Raw genomic sequence first — 23,457 nt, forward strand, 5'->3', positions numbered from 1 at the left:
TTGAGCCATCAGAAAACAAAGGTTTCACTATCTCACTCTCACCCAAAAAAGTCCGTATTTCGGAATATTCCGTATTTCGGAATATTTGGATATGGGATACTCAACCTGTACCAGTCAAATCTAAATTTAACTGAAAGCTTAATAAAATTGAGTTTCCAGCGGTGAGTCATCATTTTCCTGTTAAAACCTCAAATCACCGTCCTAACGTGCAGTGATTTCTGGGGGTTGTTGCTTGGGGTTCTCCTCGTTCCTCTGCCTGGGGTTCCAGTAGTGAGTTCCAGAGGTGATTCCGGGCATGGGATCAGTGTCGGACTGGCCCACAGGGGTACAGGGGAAACCACCGGTGGGCCCCACTGCCTGGAGGCCCTCCTCCTCCTTTAGGGATCAGGTTCCAGACTGAGCACTTGAGTTATACACTATACATATGTTACATTATACTGCACAGGACTATGGTGTATTCACTACAGTACATTGCTGTTATTAATCTGGTACATTATCATGCATGCACTGGCAGTATTTACTATATATATGTATCAAGGGACCCAGACCATACATTAATGGTTTGCCTCTAAACATGGGCCCCTACTACTGCATTTCCCCAGTGGGCCCTTCATGCTCCAGTCCGACACTGCATGGGATCCAGGTACGTCGACCGATATCTGCACCTGCACTTACATCAACACTCCACCATACTTACCTGTTATATATATATATATAGCAATCGGTAGCCCGGCACTCAATAGTGGATACAAGTAATCAATGCAGTAGTGCCATCCATAGCTCCAACTGCGTGGGCCAGTATAGACATGTGTAAATCAGCGGCACTCAAGTGAAGTCTAAATTGCAGATTTACAGTAATGGACCATTAAAGCTGCAATTTAAACTTCACTAAGTTTGCTTGAGTGCCGCTGATTTACACATGTGTATATGTGTATATATATATATATATATATATATATATATATACTGTATATATAAAAGAACTGGTGATGTTGCCCATAGCAACCTATCAGATTCTATCTATTATCTTCTAGAGACAGCTAGAAAAATGTTAAGTACAATCTGATTGGTTACTGTGAGCAACATCACCAGTTCTAAAAAAAACTCCCACCTCAGTAAATTTACCCCATTGGGGTATATTTACTAAAAATCGTATTTTTCAGAATGAGGTTAAAGTTCAAACACGAATGACATCGAATGTGTGAATTTGCAACTTTTTGGTTTTTTTACGCCTCATTTACTATGCTGTCGTATTCTGCATTTTAGTTTTTTCCGATGTCGATGTCATTCGTAATGTCGGGCAGTGTTTTACGTGAGTGATTAGTAAAACACTGCCGACATTAACACAATGAATCTTGGCCGGATCTGTGAGATCCGTGCAGGGCTTCATTGTGTACCTTAAAAAAGTGTTTAAAGAGTTGACCGCAAGTAACCTCACCGCTGACCGCAAAGTTCCCACCATTGGATACAATGTAGCGCCTATGCGCTACATTGTATCTTCAGTGCGCAGCCTGCCTGTCAGCTCAGAAGCACACAGGCAATCAGAAGAGTGCCACAACGTGGCGCTCCCTGATTGGCTGAAGGGACCCTCTGTGACAGGAGTCACAGGGGGTCTCGGCAGTCGGGAAAAGGGGTCCCATGTGTAAACATGGGTACCCTTTCAGTGCGTGGTTCGGGTTTTTCGGTTTGTTTTTTTGCCAAGTACGTGGATTACAAGCTCAGAAGAGGACAGATCTATACTGGATTTTTGTGAGTATAATTTTATTTTCAGGTACCCCATGGATTCTACTTGGAGAAGTGGACCGACCCTCGTGTTAGCATAGGTAAGTATGTGTGAATGTAGGTGTGCATGTATGTAATAAAGTTTTACTTTCAAGGTGTGTGAGTTCTGTTTTTATTTGTGGTATTTTTTTAGTAGTAGTACTACAGGTACCAGCGGGCCCGTTTTTCAACTGCATGCTGGTACTTGTGGTTCTCCAAGTACCAGCTTGCGGGGGAGGCTTGCTGGGACTTGTAGTACTGCAACAAAAAACAATATTCTTATTTTTACACATGGCTATCAGCCCCCCATCCGCAGCCCTTGGATGGGGGGGACAGCCTCGGGCTTCACCCCTGGCCCCTGGGTGGCTGGAGGGGGGGGACCCCTTGGTTTAAGGGGTCCCCACTCCTCCAGGGTACCCCGGCCAGGGGTGACTAGTTAGTGATTTAATGCCAGGGCTGCAGGGACCGATATAAAAGTGTCCCCCGGCTGTGGCATTATCTCTGACTAGTGGAGCCCGGTGCTGGTTCAAAAAATACGGGGGACCCCTACGCTGTTTGTCCCCCGTATTTTTTGCACCAGGACCAGACGCAGAGCCCGGTGCTGGTTGTTTAAATATGGGGGAACCCCAGTCATTTTTCCCCCCATATTTTTTCAACCAGGACCGGCTCAAAGAGCCCGAGGCTGGTTTTGCTTAGGAGGGGGGACCCCACACAATTTTTTTTTAAATTTTTAACAGTTTCCCACCCCTTCCCACTGATAAACATGCACGGATCTCATGGATCTGTGCATGACTATCAGAACACGGTAAAAAAAAAAGCAGGTCTGTTTTAAAACTGCTTTTTTTTACGAATTGTATTTTTTCACGGCAGTGTTTGGCTATTGCCGGCAGTGTTTGTGAAATACAATTTTTAGTAAATTACTGAGTTCTATACCTAAACAGCCGCGTTTGACCGATGATGTATATTCATTCGTATTTTTTTTCTTTGACTACCAAAAAAATACGACTGGCCTCATCACTGCCGAGATTTTAGTTTAGTAAATTCCCGAGATGACACTTTGATCAAAAAACACCAAATCGGTCAAAATCGGGAGCTCAGTAAATATACCCCATTGAGTCATGTAAATGAGATTATGAGCGACTGATGCTTCTTCTTCAATTCAATTTCCAAAAAATACACATTTTGCAATGAATATTACTATTGAAAAATCGACTTAAATCATTACCCTATTACATGTAACATCGCAGCGGAAGGTAGTGTTGTAAGTCAGCTCATGCATCTGAGCCACACAGCACACGCGTACTGATTACTTCTGTCCAGACACGCAGTATAGAGTGGGATGCAGAGTCAGTGGATTTTAGTGGGCAATATAGGAGGGGGCCTTAGACTGCACCATAACTACATGTAATGAGAGGTGCTATCTTGCTGAGACTTTTAGTGCCACACACAGAAAGGGAGAATGCAGGTGCACTTTCCAAACATTACTAATAAGATTTGTAATACATTTTGTAATTAGACATCCAGTAGATAAGAGGTTTTTAGCATAATTTTGGTCAAGAAATGCAATAAAACAACAAGAGGGTTTTAGTGGGCGCACCTTTGAGGTGTCACGTGCATGTTGCAGAAAGACACACAGGGCAGATTTATTAAGCCTGGTGAAGTGATAAAGTGGAAGGTGATAACGCCCCAGCCAGTCAGCTCCTGTCATTTTTCAAACCCAGCCTGTGACATGGAAGTTAGGAGCTGATTGGCTGGTACTTTATCACCGTGCAATTAATCACTTCACCAGGCTTAATAAATCTGCCCCACAGTTGCCCACACAGGAGGCCATACCCATATGGAGAAATTGCACCTAACATTGAGTTGGTGCTGGTATGCGATGGTGTGAAAGACGGTGCACCTAAGGACACTCTGAAATGGAAATACACAGTAAGTGGGCATGTCAGTATTGAGATTATCAAGCGCGGCATTAGTATAAAATGGCGACAAATTCTGAATCAGGCTGTTAAGCTGAAACAAGCAAAATTCTGCATCCAAATGCAGAAACAGGGTGATGATACTTGATGAAAGATAATATAATTGGTTGTTGGGGATTGCCTTGTGAGAATAAAAGAGAATAAAAGGACATTACAGAGTGATGATCATTTAGTATTATCAGAATTACTATATACAGATTATTATATATCTTCCATATATGTTTCTTTTGCAGATTATTTCAAGTGTGGATGCAGAGATATAACGCAACAATGGCAATGTATCCTGATAATAATCAACCAGGACAAGGCCCCGCAGAGTGTGCTACGCCCTACTTCCCATGTTACACAAACAGAGAATTTCTATCCCCCAAAAGTGCCGCTGGTTACATGTACTCAAGCTATCGGGGTCTGTAAAGAGACTTTTGCACCTTCACACAACCTTAATTGATAAGTTTGTACATCTGCATTTTTGATTAATGCCTTGGTATGAAGACACTTTAATTGTTTGTTTTTGTATTAAACTTGAACAAACAAATCTTCTTTATGTATAAAAAATGTACCCAATGCATACAGCACAGCTGATCTATGGGGGTAATTCAGACCTGATCGCTTGCTAGCGCTTTTTGCAGCGCTGCGATTACGTCAGAACTGCGTATGCACCGCAATGCTCAGGCGCATCGCACAGGTACAAAGCAGATCGTCGCTCAGTAATAGGTTTGTGCGAAGAATCCATTCGCACGGGCCATCGCAAGGAGATTGACAAGAAGATGCCATTTGTGAGTGGCAACTGACCGTTTTCAGGGAGTGGTTGGAAAAATGCAGGCGTGTCCATGCATTTGCAGGGAGGGTTCCTGACATCAATTACGTCTCTGGGCAGGCTGAGGTGTTTGCAGCTGCTGAGTAAGTCCTGGGCTGTGCAGAGACTGCACAGGATCTTTTTGTACAGCTCTGCTACACATGCGTTCGCACACTTGCAAAGCGAACATACACTCCCCTATGGGCTGCGACTATCTGTTCGCAGCAGTGCAAAAAGCCTCTAGCGAGTGATCAGGTCTGAATTAGGCCCAATGTCACATCCAAAGGCAGGATAAACTATTCCTGAAACACAAAAAGCGTTGGTGAAAAACAAAGAAGTCAAAAAGATGCAGCAACATATCTAATAAAAGATGCAAAAAGTCATGTACAATACTCTAAATTAAATGTGTCCAAAGATATAATCTTCTGTAAGGATTAGACCTATTACAAATACATAATGTAACACTTTAATATATATCTGTGTGTGTAAAAGTTCTCGTATCATTACAGAAGTTAGATGAGACTTACTATTTACATTGATCTTTGATTCAACTAATTCTCTAATATCAGGTGTTTTCAGCTTTGAAAGGTTTCCTGCAATGTTCTTAATTTCTCCTGCAGACAAGTCTGGTGAGCACAGGAGAAAGTGCCTCCCCATGAACAAACTATTTTTTAACACTCTTAAAACTTTCATACATAGGGCGGGATGTACTAATTTTCGCATGCTGCTTGCGATATTTTCGCATTATTAACGCTGCAATGTTCTAACTTACCGGCTTCCTCATCGCCAGTATTCACTAAGATTTGTCTGCCCGCACTTCCATTGCTCTGCGATGTGCAGTTTGAACACTCTGCTAGTATTTTAAGCAGCTTGTGGATTAGGATACTAATGTATCATTCCAATGTTGCTAGCACTCTGCTTGTACTGTGTGTTTAAAATCAATTAGAGGTTTGTTACTTTGTTATAAGTTGAGTGCCGTTGGAATGATACATTATTATTTTAATCCACAAACTGCTTTCAGCATGCGCATTAGTTTGTGTTAGTTTTATCACAATAAATATATTAAAACATGTTGGCCAGTACGGATGGTGTAATGGTTAGCATTACTGCCTCACAGCATTGAGGTCATGGGTTCGATTCCCACCATGGCCCTAACTGTGGAGTTTGTATATTCTCCCCATTCTTGCGTGGGTTTCCTCCGGGGACTCCAGTTTTCTCCCACAATCAAAAAATATACTGATAGGTTAGTTGGATCGTAACAACAATTAACCCTAGTGTGAATGTGTACATGTACATGTGGTAGGGACTATAGATTGTAAACTTCACTGGGATAGGGACTGATGTGAATGGCAAAAGTATATTGAAAAAACAAGGGTCAGTGCGCAGCAAAAATAGGGGCATGGGCTCATGGGGAAGGGGTACATGGCTACAGAATAGTACCAATTCACATTACACTGCACAGTACATCCAGGTTGATGACGTACGTTTTGCTGTAGCACACAGTACTGTAGCTGTGACTGATGTGACCAAGCTACAGTGAAACGTACGTCATCAATCTGGATGTACACTTTCCTCGGATGGGTGGGACATACACCCGATCCGGCGTCTAGGTCTCCAGCGGCTCCCTGCACCTCACAGCTTCTTTCATATGGCGGCTACACACTGACAGCGGCTGGAGCTAACAGGCTCGTATATTTTTGCAAGCAGTCCAGCCATTTCTGCAACAGTGTCACCATAGGTACAGCCACGAATCCAGTCTGAAGTCTACATTTTGAATACTGGCATCCGGGTGAAAAAAAAAAATCATCTGTGAATGAGTATACCAGACCGGGACTGAGGACTGAGGAAGGACCATCCCTTTTGAAAGAACCTGATAAGAGCTTGCTATTCACATGTATCTGGTATGCATATGCTAATCACTATGAGGATTTATGATACACAGATCACTTTATGAGCACCGAAGGCACAGGAATTTTACTATTTATGAATCTATCTATCTATCTATCTATATATATATATATATATATATACATTTGTATACAAAGTACACAATTTATATACTGTACCTATACCTGAATTTATTTACCCCTATACCTGTATATATTTACATACACTAACAATAATTATATTTATATATACTGTATATATAAATATACTGTATATGTATGTATGTATGTATGTATGTATGTATGTGTGTATATATATATATATATATATATATATAAATTTATTACAAGGATGAGTGGAGGCACCAATAGTGCATTAAAAGAGTAACACTTTAACAAAGGACTTAATTCACAGAGCACATTGATAAAAAGGCATACCAAAGGAGGCGGTTGAAACCACCGCTAGCATAAATAACAAGAATCCTAAGCGGGCACACTCGCCATCAAGTCTTCAGACCAGGCTAACCATCCAAGTCAAGCCACGCCCCTATGCATTTCATCACGAGGACTTTGTCAGAGGGCTGGCTTGATGACTTCCAGACCTACCCTTTATACAAAGAATCACACCTGTATTCTCTCAATTGATTTCACAATGACTAAAGGGGGTAATTCCAAGTTGATCGCAGCAGGAAATTTTTTAGCAGTTGGGCAAAACCATGTGCACTGCAGGGGGGGCAGTTATAACATTTGCAGAGAGAGTTAGATTTGGGTGGGTTATTTTGTTTCTGTGCAGGGTAAATACTGGCTGCTTTATTTTCACACTGCGATTTAGATTGCAGATTGAACTCACCACACCCAAATCTAACTCTCTCTGCAAATGTTATATCTGCCTCCCCTGCAGTGCACATGGTTTTGCCCAATTGCTAACAAAATTCCTGCTGCGATCAACTTGGAATTACCCCCAAAATCCATTAACAAAGTGCAATTAACATTTTGCAACAATTAAACATATACACTCTGTGATTGTTAAACAATGATACATATTTAAAATACTGTTACAAACATATGTTAAAAAACGGAAAGCAGAAACTTTTTTACAGGTGCACAATATTAACTAACACCTAAACAGAACCCCACATGCTCCTCTAAAACAAGGAAAGAACTACCTAAACTTAAGTTAAATAGGGGGTGAGTTCATATCCCTCATTTAACCGTTTCAGATATAGTGTATTTAATGTAAAAATCCAATAGGCTTCTCTTCTATTTAATTTATTTAACCTATCACCACCCCATTTGTCAATAGTTATATGCTCTAATCCAATGAATTTCATATTTGAGGGGTCACCTCCTTGACACTGACTGAAATGTTGCGGGACACTGTGATGTTCAACTTTCTTTTTTATGTTCCTAAAATGCTCTAAAATTCCCAATTTCAGCACTCTCTTCATTTTACCCACGTATCTTTTGCCACAACTACAGATTAATAAGTAAACTACATGTGTAGTATTACAAGTAATACAGCTTTTGATTTTAAACTTCTGTTCAGTATTATTAGCGCCGTCAATGACTTTCGTCCCCTTAATACCATGAGCACACATCTTACATTTGCTGCAAGTAAAAAACCCGTCAGGTCTTTTTAAAGGCATGGTATCCATCCTCGGCCTCACAGGGAGTAAACTGGGTGCCAGACTTGATTTTAAAGTTCTTGCCCTTTTATACACAATATCAGGTTTTTCTGCTACATATTCTGACAAAACTGGATCCATCTTAATAATATACCAATAACACGACAAACTATTTTGAATGTCATTACTAAAAGCATTAAACTGTGTCGCAAATGGACAAAACACGACTTTATCTCTCTCTTCTTTCTCTTTAATTTTATATTGCAACAGGTTCTTTCTATCTAACTTCCTTGCCTTTTCCACAGCCGTGTCGACTAGAGACACAGGATAACCTTTCTCTAGGAACTTCTTCCTATATACTCCCACCTGATCTTCAAATGTTTCTATAGATGTACAGTTACGTCTCAATCTTATTAGCTGTGAAAAAGGCAAATTAGTCTTCCACTTCGTGTGATGACAACTTTTGAAGTCTAAATAATTGTTACTATCTACTACTTTAAAGAAAGTGAAAGATTCTATAGATCCATTGGAGGTGTTGGTGTGTTCACTAGCATTCAAAACCAGATCCAGAAATTCAATTTCATGTTTTCTATAATTAGACGTAAACTTTAAATTAAAATCATTAATATTTAGGGGCGTGGCCTAACAGGCAACAGGGAAAGCTGTGTCCCAGTGGAGCTCCAGGCTAAACCATCTATTTACTGCATCCTGGCCCAACCTAAACACGCCTGGACAGCCCCTGCCTGTACACCTAGAGTTGCTGACTCGTCCGGCACCAGGAGCCGAGTGCTGCGGAGTCGGGGGGGCCCTGCTTTGTCCCCTGCAGACTGCGGCCTACCTCGGGTGGCGGAGCCGGGCCTCGATTTCTGTGGCGAACCGCCGAAGCGACCCGTCCGTTGGGCCCGAATCGTCCCACCTCCTGCCGCAGATCACCTGCTCTCCTGATACCCTCCGCTGAGGGGGCCACCGCTGCGCTGCCTGCGGACACTCCCGGGAGCTGTGGAGAGCCGAATCCACCTGAGGTGAGGGCTGCTGCGAGCGGCGGCGGCCATCTTGCGGTTGGCGCCGCCGCATACTCCCTCACTGCTGCGGTTGCTGGGTCGATTTCCAGGGGTCCCCGGGCCTGACACTACACCCCCAAGGCCCCCCTCCCTGTGCTGACCCTGTGCTCCGGTGGCCGCGGACACAGCAAAGACCCGCAGGACGCGACACCTCCGGCGGCCATATTGGGATTGGCGCCACCTCAAGCCCAGTTCCCCAGCTTCCACTTCAGCAGAGTCGTGAAATCTACAGGGCCTCCCTACACTACCCCAAAGATTAGGTGTCGAGGCCCGATGGTCCAACCTGACCTGCCTGCGACCTGGTGACCTCCGAACTGTCTCTCCCCCGCATTCACCACCAGTGACACGGAGCGTCACCCGCGACGATCACAAATCTCCCTTCCCCACCATCAATCCAGAGGCTTATAGAAGAGACTGACGGTGACTCGCTGACCGTTGTCCACTGCACCGGGCTGCCACTACGCCCCTGCATCCAGTCCCCCACCCCTAGGTGGCATCCGGACACTAGGCGTATCACCCCACTTGACCGGAATCGCCGCGCTCTCCTGCACTATACCTAATTCCATCATTGCCGCACCTACTTATCTACACTACGCAACCGCACAACGCGACATCGGAGCGTTTCCTATGATCTACCAACGATCACCCGCCGCCGCGAATGTGACGTCCTAACCGCAGCCCTCGGACCTCTCCCACCGCGGTGATCAGCATACTCACAAACGGCACCGCCTGAGTATACCTCAACTCTCTAAGACGCCCACCAAGCCTCATGTTCCACTGATCACATCATAACTCAGCCCTCCAGTGGTTCCCTCTCTGGCGACTAAATAATCCTACTCTACCCTCCTACCTTAACGCTCTGTGTGGTCCCCCCCCCCCCTTTTTTTTTTTTTTTTTTTTACTCCACACTCATTCACCAAGGTGCAAATATGTCCAAACCCAACCCGAACACAAGAAGACGTGCGGGTACAGACATTTCCCAACATTTCACCAAACCCGACAAGGGCGACAAACCCTCCCTACCCTCTGGCCCCCCCTCTCCCAGCCTATCTTTTCCAAGTGGAGACGACCCACTACCCTCGCCTGCCCCATCGACCAAAGAGGATATCATGGCTCTGAAGTCACTCATAATGGACTTCAAAGAATCTCTAGAAACCAAGCTCGACAGAGCAGTTACCTCTATCAGGTCAGACATCTCATCCTTATTCTCCAGAACCTCCAAACTGGAAGCCAGACAAGACGTCCTACAAAAAGACCACATAGAAACGGTCAGGGATATAGACCATCTCATCCGAGATATAACAGAGCTCCGATCCAAGAACGAGGACCTGGAAAATCGCGAAAGGAGAAACAACCTCAGGATCCGCAACATTCCAGAGTCCATTCCCCCGACAGCCCTCGAAACATACCTCCAAAGGCTGTTCTCCACTCTTTTGCCAAGTACAGCTTCTCGGGAGCTGCCTCTGGAAAGAGCTCACAGAGCCCTCCGCCCTAGACCCCGAGATGGCGAGCCCCCGAGAGACGTCATCATGCGCTTCCTCAACTTCAAGGACAAAGAGATGGTCCTCCTCCCGACCCGGGGCAAGCCACATATAATGTTTGAGGATGTCAAATTGCAATTTTTTCAGGACTTAGCCCTCTCCACCATACTCAAAAGGAGAGAACTCAGAGATCTGACATCAGCTCTCCGCACACGCGGTATCCGCTACCGTTGGGGTTTCCCCTTCAAACTCCTGGTCGAGTATAACGGAAAAACAGTCGTCAGTAAAGACCCGAGAGACGGAAACGACTTCCTTTCACACCTGGAGGACTCTGACCCACCTGCAGACCACAGCCCTGACCTTCACCCACCCTGATTACCTCAGCACCTATATCTATAAGGACGCTTCGTTCATCATACTGTTATAATACCCCTATAGACTACCTTACCTGTTTTAGTTCCACATCTTGATTGTTCCCTAAACAGACTATATATTGTCTGCCCTTACCTTTCTCCAGCCCACCTTGCTAACCTCGCTATTTGAAGCTCTGCGGTTTAAGCTACCCCCCTGGGCCCGCCCATATATATGCTTCACACAGCATACTAATAACTACCATACTCTTTCTATCCCCATATTGGAACCAAGATGTACAGTTCGAAATTCTAACTACTTTTCAGTTTTGTTGGTATTGATGTAGCATTACTATTATTGTACTTGTTGTTTGACACTGCATGTCGTCTTTCAACCACACATCACCCACACAAAGGCTCCTACGCCTCTCAACTACTATTGCCTCTATCACACAGACCACCACTGGAGGGACGTGCTCCTTCAATCCCTGCACTTACCACACGAGCCCACACAGGCCCACACTGTTGCTTTCAAGCATCTAGCCCCTCCCCTCCCCACCTCTTCCCCTCCGTGGAGGGAGCACGATCGCTACCCGACGCTCCTCCACTTTGGATCCTTCGATCCCACTCTCTGTGCCCGTTCCTTCTCGCTGGTCGTAAGGAACTCCTACACAGGCTCACACTACCTCTCCCCCCCCCCCCCTCCTTTTTTTTTTTTTTTTTTCTCTTCTTCTCTTCTTTCTTTCTTTCTCTTCCTCTTTCTCCCTATATCTCCCCTTACTTTCTCACTGCTGTTTCACTTTCTCATCCTCCTCTCCTTCTACGCCTCCCTCCTTCTCCCCCATTTCTCCTCTGCGCACCCTCCCAACGCAATAAAAAATGCCCCTGCTCCTGGCGTCTTTGAACACCAAGGGTCTCAATACCCCCCAGAAACGCTCATCCCTATTCCGCTCTCTTCAAACCCTAAAAGCGGGAATTGTGCTCATTCAAGAAACCCACTTCAAATCTCATTCGCACCCTTCCCTAACCACAAAACGCTACCCAACGGCCTTCTACTCCTCAAGTCAATCGAAACACAATGGGGTGGCCGTCTTGATCCACTCCAAAATCCCATTCACACTCCATTCGACCCACACAGACTCGGATGGACGGTACATCATTCTGACGGGCACGCTCGGACATCTAGAATGCACGATCGCCACTGTCTATGCCCCCAACTCTGGGCAATCCTCTTTTTTTAACACCTTTTTCTCAGACCTGAACAAATTTAGAAAAGGTTACTTAATACTAGGCGGAGACTTCAACACTGTCCCAGACACCGATCTGGATAAATCTCCTGGCCAGTCCCGCCCCCATCGAGACTCTCCCTCGCGCTCCTTAAATAAACATATCCTCGAATCTGGTCTCTTCGACATTTGGCGAGCTCTCAACCCAACAGCCAGAGACTATACCTTCTTCTCAACCCCGCACCACTCATACTCACGCATTGATCTATTTTACTGCGGCACACTGCTCTCCCAACACGTACTAGACTCATCTATCCTCACTAACCCTTGGTCAGACCACTCCATTATCACCGCCTCCTTCGACTTCCTTGACACCCCGACAACTCGCCCCAATTGGAGACTAAACGAAACGCTTTTAAAAATCCCTCAATTTCAGGAAAAGATCAAGCTAGCTTTAGCCGACTATTTTTCCTTAAACATGACTGACTCTATTTGCACCCCACTAATCTGGGAAGCCCACAAAGCAGTGATCAGGGGACACATCATTAACTACGCATCACATAGGAACAAAGATCGCAAACAAAAAATATCATCCCTCACAATAGAAGTCCACAACTTAGAAGCACTACATAAGCAACGACCCTCGCAATCTCTCTACTCAAAACTCACTTCCACCAGGGCCACTCTGAACGCGCTGCTAGCCGAAAAAACCGAGCACTCACTCCGCTGGCTGAAACAAAAATTCTACGAAAAAAGTAATAAAGCAGATTCGCTATTGGCCGGCAGATTGAGGGCTCGGAAAGCGCACACTGCTATTCCGGCTATCAAAGACGAACAAAACACCCTCCAATACAACCCAAAGACTATCAATTCTCTCTTTCGGACGTATTATGAGCAGCTCTACAACTTACCAGACACTTCCTCCTCAATTGACCCGACCCACCCCTCGGTTGCAGACTACCTAGCCTCCACAGATTTGCCTCGTATCGACGCCTCCACCTCCGCAGCCCTGAACAAACCCATCACCCCAGAGGAATTAACCCTTGCCATCGGTAGTCAGAAACCGTCTAAGGCCCCGGGCCCGGATGGCTACCCAATGTCATATTATAAAACTTTTCAACCCGCACTACTCCCCCACCTCACGTCACTATTCAACCTTATCTTAGAAGGATCCTCCTTTCACCCCCACACCACCAATGCCGTCATTACCGTGATTCCAAAACCCAATAAAGATCCCCAATTCATTTCTAACTATAGACCCATATCACTTTTAAACTCGGACCTGAAAATCTTTGCCAAAGTACTAGCCAATAGACTTAATCCTATTCTCCCCTCGCTCATACACCCCGACCAAGTGGGCTTTGTTCAATCTAGACAGGCACTCGACAACACTAGACGAGTCGTGGATATCATCGACCACATAAACCTCCACAAGATTCCATCCCTGACCCTTGCCCTAGACGCAGAGAAGGCCTTCGACAGAGTTTCCTGGCCCTTCATGCAACAGACTTTACAACGTTTTGGCCTTCAAGGTAATTTTCTCCAAGCCATACACGCCCTATACCAGAACCCCTCGGCCTCGGTTCTTTCCAATGGCCTACTTTCGGACCCCCTTAAAATTTCAAATGGAACACGACAGGGATGCCCATTATCTCCCCTTATATTCGCACTCATCATTGAACCCCTTGCAAGCCATATCCGGACTAACCCTGATATCACGGGAGTCCAAGTCAACCATACTCAGTACACCATCTCCCTTTTTGCTGACGACATCCTCCTGACCCTGACAAACCCAACTATTTCTCTCCCAAACCTTTTTCAGGAACTAGCCACATATGGCAATCTCTCGGGTTATAAAATTAATCAGACCAAATCCGAAGCCCTTTCCTTGCACATCCCCAAACTAACTAAGATACAACTGCAACAGAACTTCAACTTTTCCTGGCGAAGACGCTCCCTCAAATATCTTGGAATCTCCATCACCAAATCTTACAATTCTCTCTACAAAGCTAACTACCCCCCTCTCATCACGTCAATCCTCACTGATATCCAACAATGGGAGTCTTACTTTCTCTCCTGGGTGGGACGAATCAATGCTATAAAAATGAATGTCCTTCCCAAACTTCTCTATCTATTTCAAACACTCCCGATCTCCGTGCCCTCCCAGACTCTTAACAAACTCCAGTCCTCCCTCTGCAAATTTATCTGGAATCACAAAAAGCCTAGAATCCGGCGGGATATCTTAGCCAAACACTCTCAAAACGGGGGTCTGGGCCTTCCCATCCTCCAACGCTATTATGACTCGACCAGACTAAGCCAAATGGTGGCCTGGCATGTCCCAGAACACACTAAAAGATGGGTTGATCTAGAGAGCGATTTATCGGGACTCCCATCCATTTCTTACTCGCCCTGGCTCTCTAGTAAAATACGCACCCCATCCCACCGCACCTCCCCCACAATAGAATTGACACTTACACACTGGCGAAACTTGAACAAAAAATTAAAACTAACAAACCACCCCTCCCCCCTGACTCCCATCTGGAGCAACCCAGCATTTCCCCCGGGACTCTCTCGGGAAATGGCCCGCCCCTGGATCTCAGCGGGAGTTACCAGGATACACCACTTCACAGGGACGCACTCTATTAAATCATTTTCTGACCTACAAACTGCGCACAGCCTACCGAACTCACTGTTCTATCAATACTTACAAATTCGCCACTTTCTTTCCTCACTACAGTTAAAGTTTCCTCTATCGACCCCCACACCTCTTGAGAGACTCTGTATTTACAACCCCACCAGTAGAGGCACCATCTCCCTCCTCTACAAAACTATCCTCAGCCCTACACCCCCACCTCTCGAACCACATGAGCTAGCATGGGAGGCTGACATGGGGTGCCACATAGAGGACGAGGGTTGGGATACAATCCGCGCCGCAATTTCACAGTGCTCCATCAGCGTAGCCATACGGGAAAACTCTTATAAAATATATACTAGATGGTACTTAGTACCGGACCGACTACACAAAATATTCCCCGATACCTCCAACCTTTGCTGGAGAAGCTGCGGCCAAGTAGGCACATTCTATCACATCTGGTGGACCTGCCCGGTGATTGTTCAATACTGGACAAAGGTCCGCAAGCTTATATCACGACTAATCGACTTGCCAGAGCCCTTATCGCCTGCGAACCTCCTCCTCTGCTCTCCGCCCGATCACATCTCCAAAGAATCTAAAAACCTAGTTCTCTTCATATCTTGCGCAGCAAAATACCAAATTGCAAGTAATTGGAAGAATCCCGAAACCCCCAGCTACCAAGCTCTCACGAACAGAATCTGGTTTGTGGCAAACATGGAATACATTACTAGCCTTCGACATAACACAGTTAAAAAGTTCCACTCCACCTGGCTCCTATGGTACAGGCTTCACGACCGCCCCCTCCCAGGACTTAACTAATGAAAGACCCCGCCTAGTAACCACAACCCCTCCTCCTATATCCTCTCCCCCGCTATAAATGTTGTTTTTTTTGTTTTTTTTTTTACTTTGCTTCTTTCTCTTCCCTCTCCTCTCCCATTTTTTTTTCTTTCTTTTTTCTCTTCTCCCTCCTATCCTCTGAACTCACGCCCCATTAAAGACGCTGTTCTATTCCCTCGCCTCCTCCCTCCCCTCATAGCTCTGGAATCTTCGGCTTCCAGTTCTTCTCTCTATCAACCATACCACACTTTTCTACCGTTCTCTTACAGAAGTTTATATACACGTTTTGTTTTTATAATGATCACTCTGTGGTTGCAATCTCTTGTTCACCGTTTGCATATCGACGGTTGATTTGTATCTTTCTAACATAAAATAAAAATCATATGATGAAAAAAAAAAAAATCATTAATATTTAAGTATTGTATCAAGCTCTGAAATTGTGTTTCAGTACCCTGCTATATTACTAAAATATCGTTGATGTAGCATTTAAACATGACAATTTGGTCACAAAATGGGTTTTCAGTAAATATATACTAATATATATAAATATATACTAACTAATATATATAAATATATACTATATACCAACCACAAGAGTGACCCCACTTAACCTTGCGATCTACCGCAATGTATGTAAGTGTGCATGTATGTTTAATAAAATTGTACTATCACGGTGTGTGTGTTTTGTTTTTATTTGGGTATTTCTTTTGTAGTAGAACTACAGGTACCAGTGGGCCCGTTTCCCCCCCGCATGCTGGTACTTGTGGTTTTTCAAGTACCAGCTTGAGGGGGAGGCTTGCTGGGACTTGTAGTTCTGCTACAAAAAACAATATTCTTTTTTTTACACAAAAGGCTATCAGCCTCCCATCCACCGCCCTTGGATGGGGGGGGACAGCCTCGGGCTTCACTCCTGGCTCTTGGGTGGCTGGAGGGGGGGACACCTTGATTTAAGGGGTCTCTACTCCTCCAGGGTACCCTGACCAGGGGTGACTAGTTGGTGATTTAATGTCAGGGCCGCCGGGACCAATATAAAAGTGTCCCCTGGCTGTGGCATTACCTCTCTCACTAGTGGAGCCCGGTGCTGGTGGTAAAAATACGGGGGACCCCTACGTCTTTTGTCCCCCATATTTTTTGCACCAGGACCAGGCGCAGAGCCCGGTGCTGCTTGTTTAAATATAGGGGAACCCCAGTCATTTTTTTCCCTGTATTCTTACAACCAGGACCGGCTCAAAGAGCCCGAGGCTGGTTATGATTAGGAGGGGGAACCCCACGCAATTTTTTTCAGGATTTTTAATACTTTATACACTTCTTTTAAGCTACACAATGAAGCCCTGCATGGATCTCACAGATCCGGACGGGATTCATTGGGTTAAGTTTGGCAGCACTTTACTAATCATTCCCAGAAAACAGTGCCCGAAATGACGAATGACATCGACATCGGAAAACACGAAAATGCAGAATACGACAGCATAGTAAAAGTAAATGAGGCGTAAAAAAATCAAAAAGTTGCAAATTCACACATTCGATGTCATTCGTATTTAATCTCCCTCCAAATCCCGACAATTACGAATCTTAGTAAATACACCCCAATGTGTCCTATATCTCTAATGGAAATAAGTAATCTATACTATTTTTATTTTTTATTTATTTTTGTTTTGAGGTACATGATATGCATATATTATGATAATGTCGATATTATCTTAGACCTTAAAGCTATACCTCTAGATACACTTTTACCGTGGAGCTGCTATGGCCGCTAGACTGAATACACGTGCTACGCACTTTGTACGCTATTTGCGTAGAGTCCCGCACGTGGTACGTACTTGGCGTACCCACGCCGCGCTGAGTGTACAGAGTACACACAGCGTGCGCACACACAATTGATAACCTTTAAACCTTGATAGTGATACAATGCAATGATATGATTACACTTTAAACCCTTAGCAGCAAAGTACTGCAACGATGTTATACCTTAAACCTTAAGTAGCGCTGACCGTATAAAATACCCGCAGTGCGTACACCTTATCAATACTTATACACCTTATACAGATAAATATACTTTAAACACCTTGCAGGAAAGTGAAGACACAACACCGATTTGTAGTTGAAACCACAGGGTTCTAAGGCCACCGTGGATGATTCCAAAAGGTAAAACAGTACAAATCATACACTACAGGCTAACAAGATAAATCTAAACAGAATAATGGCTACAGAGAATGTACATACGTGAGAATGTTCGCAAGCGCATCCCGGCCGGTCCTCCGCTCGTCACATAGATAGCGTTCAGAGTCTTCTGACCAGCCAGGCAACAATGGGCTTTTTATACACAACCTACATACACAATACAATGGTCACTGTAATCGCATTGTCCATTGGACACAGAGATGTGTCTTTTCATTACAGGAGAGGTCATAGGTTGATTTGAAAAGGTGGGCGATGTCTTTCCCCAACTGCTCTGGTGGGTGGTATCCACTGGATTCCCGCCGCATACATAATATACAGTAAATACAGTTAATATCTATATTCTACTTTTGCACATAACTATACGCAGGAACATGCGATCTTTCTCTAACCAACACCGGAATGTTACTCTTAAAATACCCTACAGCTGGATACTAGACATCACCTTCCAACCTTTATCTGACCCTTCCTATCATGCAAAGGCGAATCCCTTAGTCCTGGAACTGTTTAAACTATTAATACTCGCTGATGTGGTGCAGGGGAGCTATGGGTACAAAATGCACTATTTTGGTTAAATATGTAATGTTCTAATAACCCTCTACGCGCTCACAAACTCCACCGTAAATGCGCATACCACGCGCTAAGGCGCATGGCCGTGGGAAGCTACTTTACGTAAATTGCGGATATGTGCACGCACGGCAGACTGAGTGCACGCGCAGCGGGCATGTGCATGGGGTTAGTACAGGGTATATGCATTACAATATTTTTCGACTTTGACAATTAGTTATATGCTGCGTAGGCTGTTTAGACACAGTATACCATCGAAATTCGTTATTTTTATGTATATAACCCTTACACACACACCCCTTTTTTTATTATCACTTTTATTCCAAAAAATTCAGGATGTTTACAATGGCATTTTGTGATGTTTGTCGTTTGTCTCTTGCATTCTATGTTGTCTGTCTCGTACACTTTCCTATTTAAAAACTTTGTTTTTTAAACATGGCATTCAAGGAGACTTCCGGTGGGCGGGACACCTAGTGTGGCTGCATTTTACATGGGCTCCAGACCTTGACTTCTGAAATCATCCTGCAACTAAGTTTTTCTATTCAGAATTTCACCTACCAGGCTGTTGGAGTAGCATCCATACTCTGGAGAGAATACAGATAGTCACAAAAAGATATAAAAATTACAGCGCTTAAACAACTGATGCTAATAATGTGTGAATTTATTAATTACAAGATACTGATTTATCAAGCATATAAATAAAATTGATGATAAAATATAAAATTGCTCATAGACCAATTCCTGGACAGATACTAAGCTCCTCAGAAATAACCTTATTAAGGCAAAGGTCCATATGTTAATATTCGGACACAAAGTCTAATTTCAACCAAAACCAATGTGGTTTATTACCCATCAAGTGTTCCAATGCATAAATTCACACATTATTAGCATCAGTTGTTTAAGCGCTGTAATTTTTACATCTTTTTGTGACTTTTATTAAGGAGATTGACTTTCTCCTTCCTACAGCAGCTAGGAGGAACTACTCATTTCAGCGCCTGTTTATTATATACTTGATATATAATTTTTTTACGAGAATACAGATAGGTCTGGAGTCACTTTCTAGTCACCGGAGTCGAGCCTGTATCCCTTCAGGCGTCTATGACTGCCCTCAACCATATTAGGGCGCGAAAGCTGAGAGAGTGTGCTTGATTTGCTGCTCTCCTAAAGCAATTTATCATACAGTATCTGCACTGCTGATCTTCCCTGCCCTGGCCAGCTCACTTCTGCCTGTTGCATTTGGGAATCTCTCCTGCCGTGCTTGCTGCAGTTACAAAGCCTGCAGACTTATGTTTCATATCTCTTTAAACCTGTGACTGCGGGTTCTGGCTGCATATTGAGAAAGGATTCCTGCTAAAGAGGGAGTTGGTTGCTGTAGCTGTGCTCCCTGAGCTGAAGGGACTCCGGTCTACAAGATCTCCACCTGTGGCATGCCTGATACCACCTTGGCCACCGATGTCTGCAGAGGATTGTTGAATCCGCAACTCTGCCTAGCCTGGCTCGAGCTACGGATCTGCTGAGTGGTTGTTGTGATTTTGGAGTCTGCTGTGACACCTGAGATCCTCCAGTGGCGTCTGACTGAGGACCATATACCACGGGCTGCAGTGACCTGCGCATTCAGGACCCCTGCCTCTCTGTGCTTGGTACTTCGTATACAGTACAACACATCTTTTGGACTCTAGTCTTGTTCAGCCCATTCTCCCTACTTCTGGACAGACAGTTGCTACACTAGAGTCTACCTACTGACTATAACAGGTTTTTGTTTGCTTGTTCTTCTGGTCGAATTCACATTTATTTTCTTTCATTTTTTGTTTTATTCAGTGGCGTAACTAGAAATTTTTCTCCCCCAAGCCAAAAAATTTTTGGCGCCCCCCCCCCCCCCCCCCCCGCTGCATAACTGGGAGCAAGAAAGGGACAAATATGCGCGCGCCGAAGGCGCGCGCTGCAAAAAAAGGGGCGTGGTTTTGTTGGAATGGGCGTGGTTTCTCGTAAAGGGGCGTGGTATTGCAGGAAAAGACTACCTTATACCCCAGTTTTGCAACCTGCACGCCCAGACGTTAGCCACCACAGGAAAGAAAAATAATCCTGATTCATGCCCCTTACATTATTTGTCATTTTTCCTCCTTATAGTAATGCCCAGTATACATTATGCCACATACTGCAATGGCCCTTAGACATTATGCCGCACACAACAATGCACATGACACAATATGCACACACTGTAATGCCCCCGACACATTATGCCACACACCGTAATGCCCCCGACACATTATGACAGGAATCGCAATGCCCGTTATACATTATGCTACACACTGCAATGCCCCTGATACATTATAGCACATACAATGCCTGTGACACATTATGACACACACCGCAATGACCTTGAGACATTATACCACAATGCCCGTGATATAGTATACCATACACCGTAATGCCTGTGACACATACCGCAATGCCCTGCCCGTTATACCCTATGCCACACACCGCAATGCCCGTTATGTATTATGCCACACTGCAATGACCCTGAGACATTATACCACATACCACAATGCCCGTGATATAGTATACCACACACCGTAATGCCTGACACATTATGACACACACCGCAATGTCCGTGATACATTATGCCACACACTGCAATGACCCTGAGACATTATACCACATATCACAATGCCCGCGATATAGTATACCATACACCGTAATGCCTGTGACACATTATGACACACACCACAATGTCCGTGATACATTATGCCACACACCGTAATGCCCATTACACATTAAGTCCTACAGTAAGGCTTCTAATTACTTTTCAATTACCTTCTCGTTGTCAGGGGTTTCATGCACTGGGTGTCATGCTCGTTGCCAGGTGTTTCATGCACTGGGTGTCATGCTCGTTGTCAGGTGTTTCATGCACTGGGTGTCATGCTCGTTGCTAGGAGGTAGTCCTTGTTGCTAGGGCTGTGCTCCCAGTGCCACATATGTCCCCAGTGCCAGATATTTCCCCACGGTGCCAGGTACTCACATGCCCCCGGTGCCAAATATAGCCCCCCCCCCCCCATGTGCCAGGTACACATATACCCCCCCAGTGCCAGATATGCCCCCAGTGCCAGATATTCCCCCCCAGTGCCACATATGCCCCCAGTGCCAGATATTCCCCCCATGCCAGATATGCCGCCAGTGCCATATATTCCCCCCCAGTGCCACATATGCCCCCAGTGCCAGATATTCCCCCAGTGCCAGATATGCCGCCAGTGCCATATATTCCCCCCGAGTGCCATATATCCCCAGTGACAGATATTCCCCCCCAGTGCCAGATATTCTCCCCCAGTGCCATATAAGCCCCAGGGCCAGATATTCCCTCCCAGTGCCAGATATCCCCCCCCCCCCCAGTGCCACATATCCACCCCGTGCCAGATATCCCCCCCCCAGTGCCATATATGCCCCAGTGCCAGATATCCCCCCCAGTGCCAGACATCCCCCCCCCCCCAGTGCGATATGCCCTAGTGCCAGATATCCCCCCCCCCCCCCAGTGCCCCCCAGTGCCATATATGCCCCAGTGCCAGATATCCCCCCCCCCCCCCCTTCCCCAGTGCCAGATATGCCCTAGTGCCAGATATCCCCCGCCCCCCCCCCCACAGTGTCATATATGCCCCAGTGCCGGATATCCCCCCTAGTGCCTGACATCCCCCCCCCAATGGCCATATATTCCCCGGTGCCAGACACCCTCTCCTCTCTCCCCCCCCGTGACAGATATGCCGCAGTGCAGCCGCCGCTTGTTGGAGAACTTGGAGGGACACGGCGGGCGCAGCGTGTGCCTCTCCTGTGTCCCTCCTGAGTCCTGCATCATCTCCGGCGGCCGCGGGTCTGATAGGGGGAAGTGCCGTCCGTGAGCTCTAATTGGCTCACGGACGGCACTTCCCCCTATTAGACCCGCGGGCCGCCGGAGATGATGCAGGGCTCAGGAGGGACACAGGATAGGCACACGCTGCGCCCGCCGTGTCCCTCCAATAAAGCAGACTGACATGCGGACGTTCGTCCGCATGTCAGTCTGCTGTAATCAGTGGCGCCCCTCGCCCCCAAGCCACCGCGAGGACTGCGGGGGCAGTAGTTACGCCACTGGTTTTATTGTATCTGTATCCGTTTCCATTTCCATTTGCCTTTGATTAGCCATTACACGGGCTTTACATCGTGTATGCTTTTGTTTAAGTCATACTGCCACCTTGTGGTCAATATTCCACATTACCACATTTACAGTTTAATATTGATATGCCTTCCATCTGGTTTAATTTCACATAAGAGCAGCATTGTGTTTACAATTAGGATTGTTGTACTGTAACTTACATTACATGGTTTATTATTTGTACTGATACAGATCTTTCTTTGTGGGTATTTCTCACTCCTTTGGTTCAGACTGCCATTTGGTGATCACTGTTTCAAACCACCTCATTTCTAGTGTTAAAGTCCAGTATCATTTTATAAAATATTCACTGTGGTTTCTTTAACTTTCCAATATGCTACCATATGAGTCTTCCCAAGTGGCTGAGTGTTTTCCTACACTCCTTTCTGCTTCACAAGTGGAGGTACAGTGTGCAGTGTCTAACGTTGAAACATTGGTTAACCAGTTGGCAATGGAATTATTGAATATCTTGTTACCTTACATAGATAGCAAGTTTAATCATATATTGTCTCGTTTGGGCACTGAACAGGTCCCTCTGAATGATCAGCACCCTTGTCTGGATGCCCCAACTCAGTTGCTGCATAACGTTGAGCTTAGTACCCTAACCTCTCCTGATTTCCAACCAGAGTTTGTTGTGTCTAGGTCAGTGACTTTGGTTGAAGCTGCCACCACTAATTCTGCCCCAACGCCCTATCTCTGTTCTGCATTGCTCAGTTTTGGAGGGAACTCTGTTTTTTTCTACTCAGATGATCAGAATTTGCATTGTGAATTGGGATCAATCCCACAGTTTACTGCCTATGATTCTCCTCAGTGGACTGTACAAAGTGAATGCAAACATGGCTGTATCAGCCCATATGTTCCAATTTTCCACCCACCTAATGGGATGTTGCATTCATTCAATGGG

The 23,457-nt window shown here is 45.3% G+C and overlaps 1 protein-coding gene and 1 long non-coding RNA gene across 2 annotated transcripts in view; one reads left to right on the forward strand and one right to left on the reverse strand.

Moving 5' to 3' along the window:
- The window catches only part of LOC134980683 (tyrosinase-like), a 126,896-nt gene extending 122,670 nt beyond the window's left edge, over positions 1 to 4,226 (forward strand). The window contains exon 4 of the mRNA XM_063947607.1: positions 3,971 to 4,226. Within this exon, the coding sequence (XP_063803677.1) occupies positions 3,971 to 4,151 (181 nt within the window). The 3' untranslated portion in view covers positions 4,152 to 4,226. The remainder of the gene's footprint in view (positions 1 to 3,970) is intronic.
- The window catches only part of LOC134980132 (uncharacterized), a 163,226-nt gene extending 141,881 nt beyond the window's left edge, over positions 1 to 21,345 (reverse strand). The window contains exon 1 of the long non-coding RNA XR_010190333.1: positions 21,194 to 21,345. This is a non-coding gene — a long non-coding RNA (uncharacterized LOC134980132). The remainder of the gene's footprint in view (positions 1 to 21,193) is intronic.
- Between the last annotated feature and the right edge of the window lie 2,112 nt (positions 21,346 to 23,457).

This window comes from Pseudophryne corroboree, chromosome 12 (assembly GCF_028390025.1).
Source record: "Pseudophryne corroboree isolate aPseCor3 chromosome 12, aPseCor3.hap2, whole genome shotgun sequence".
NCBI classification, from domain to species: Eukaryota; Metazoa; Chordata; class Amphibia; order Anura; family Myobatrachidae; genus Pseudophryne; species Pseudophryne corroboree.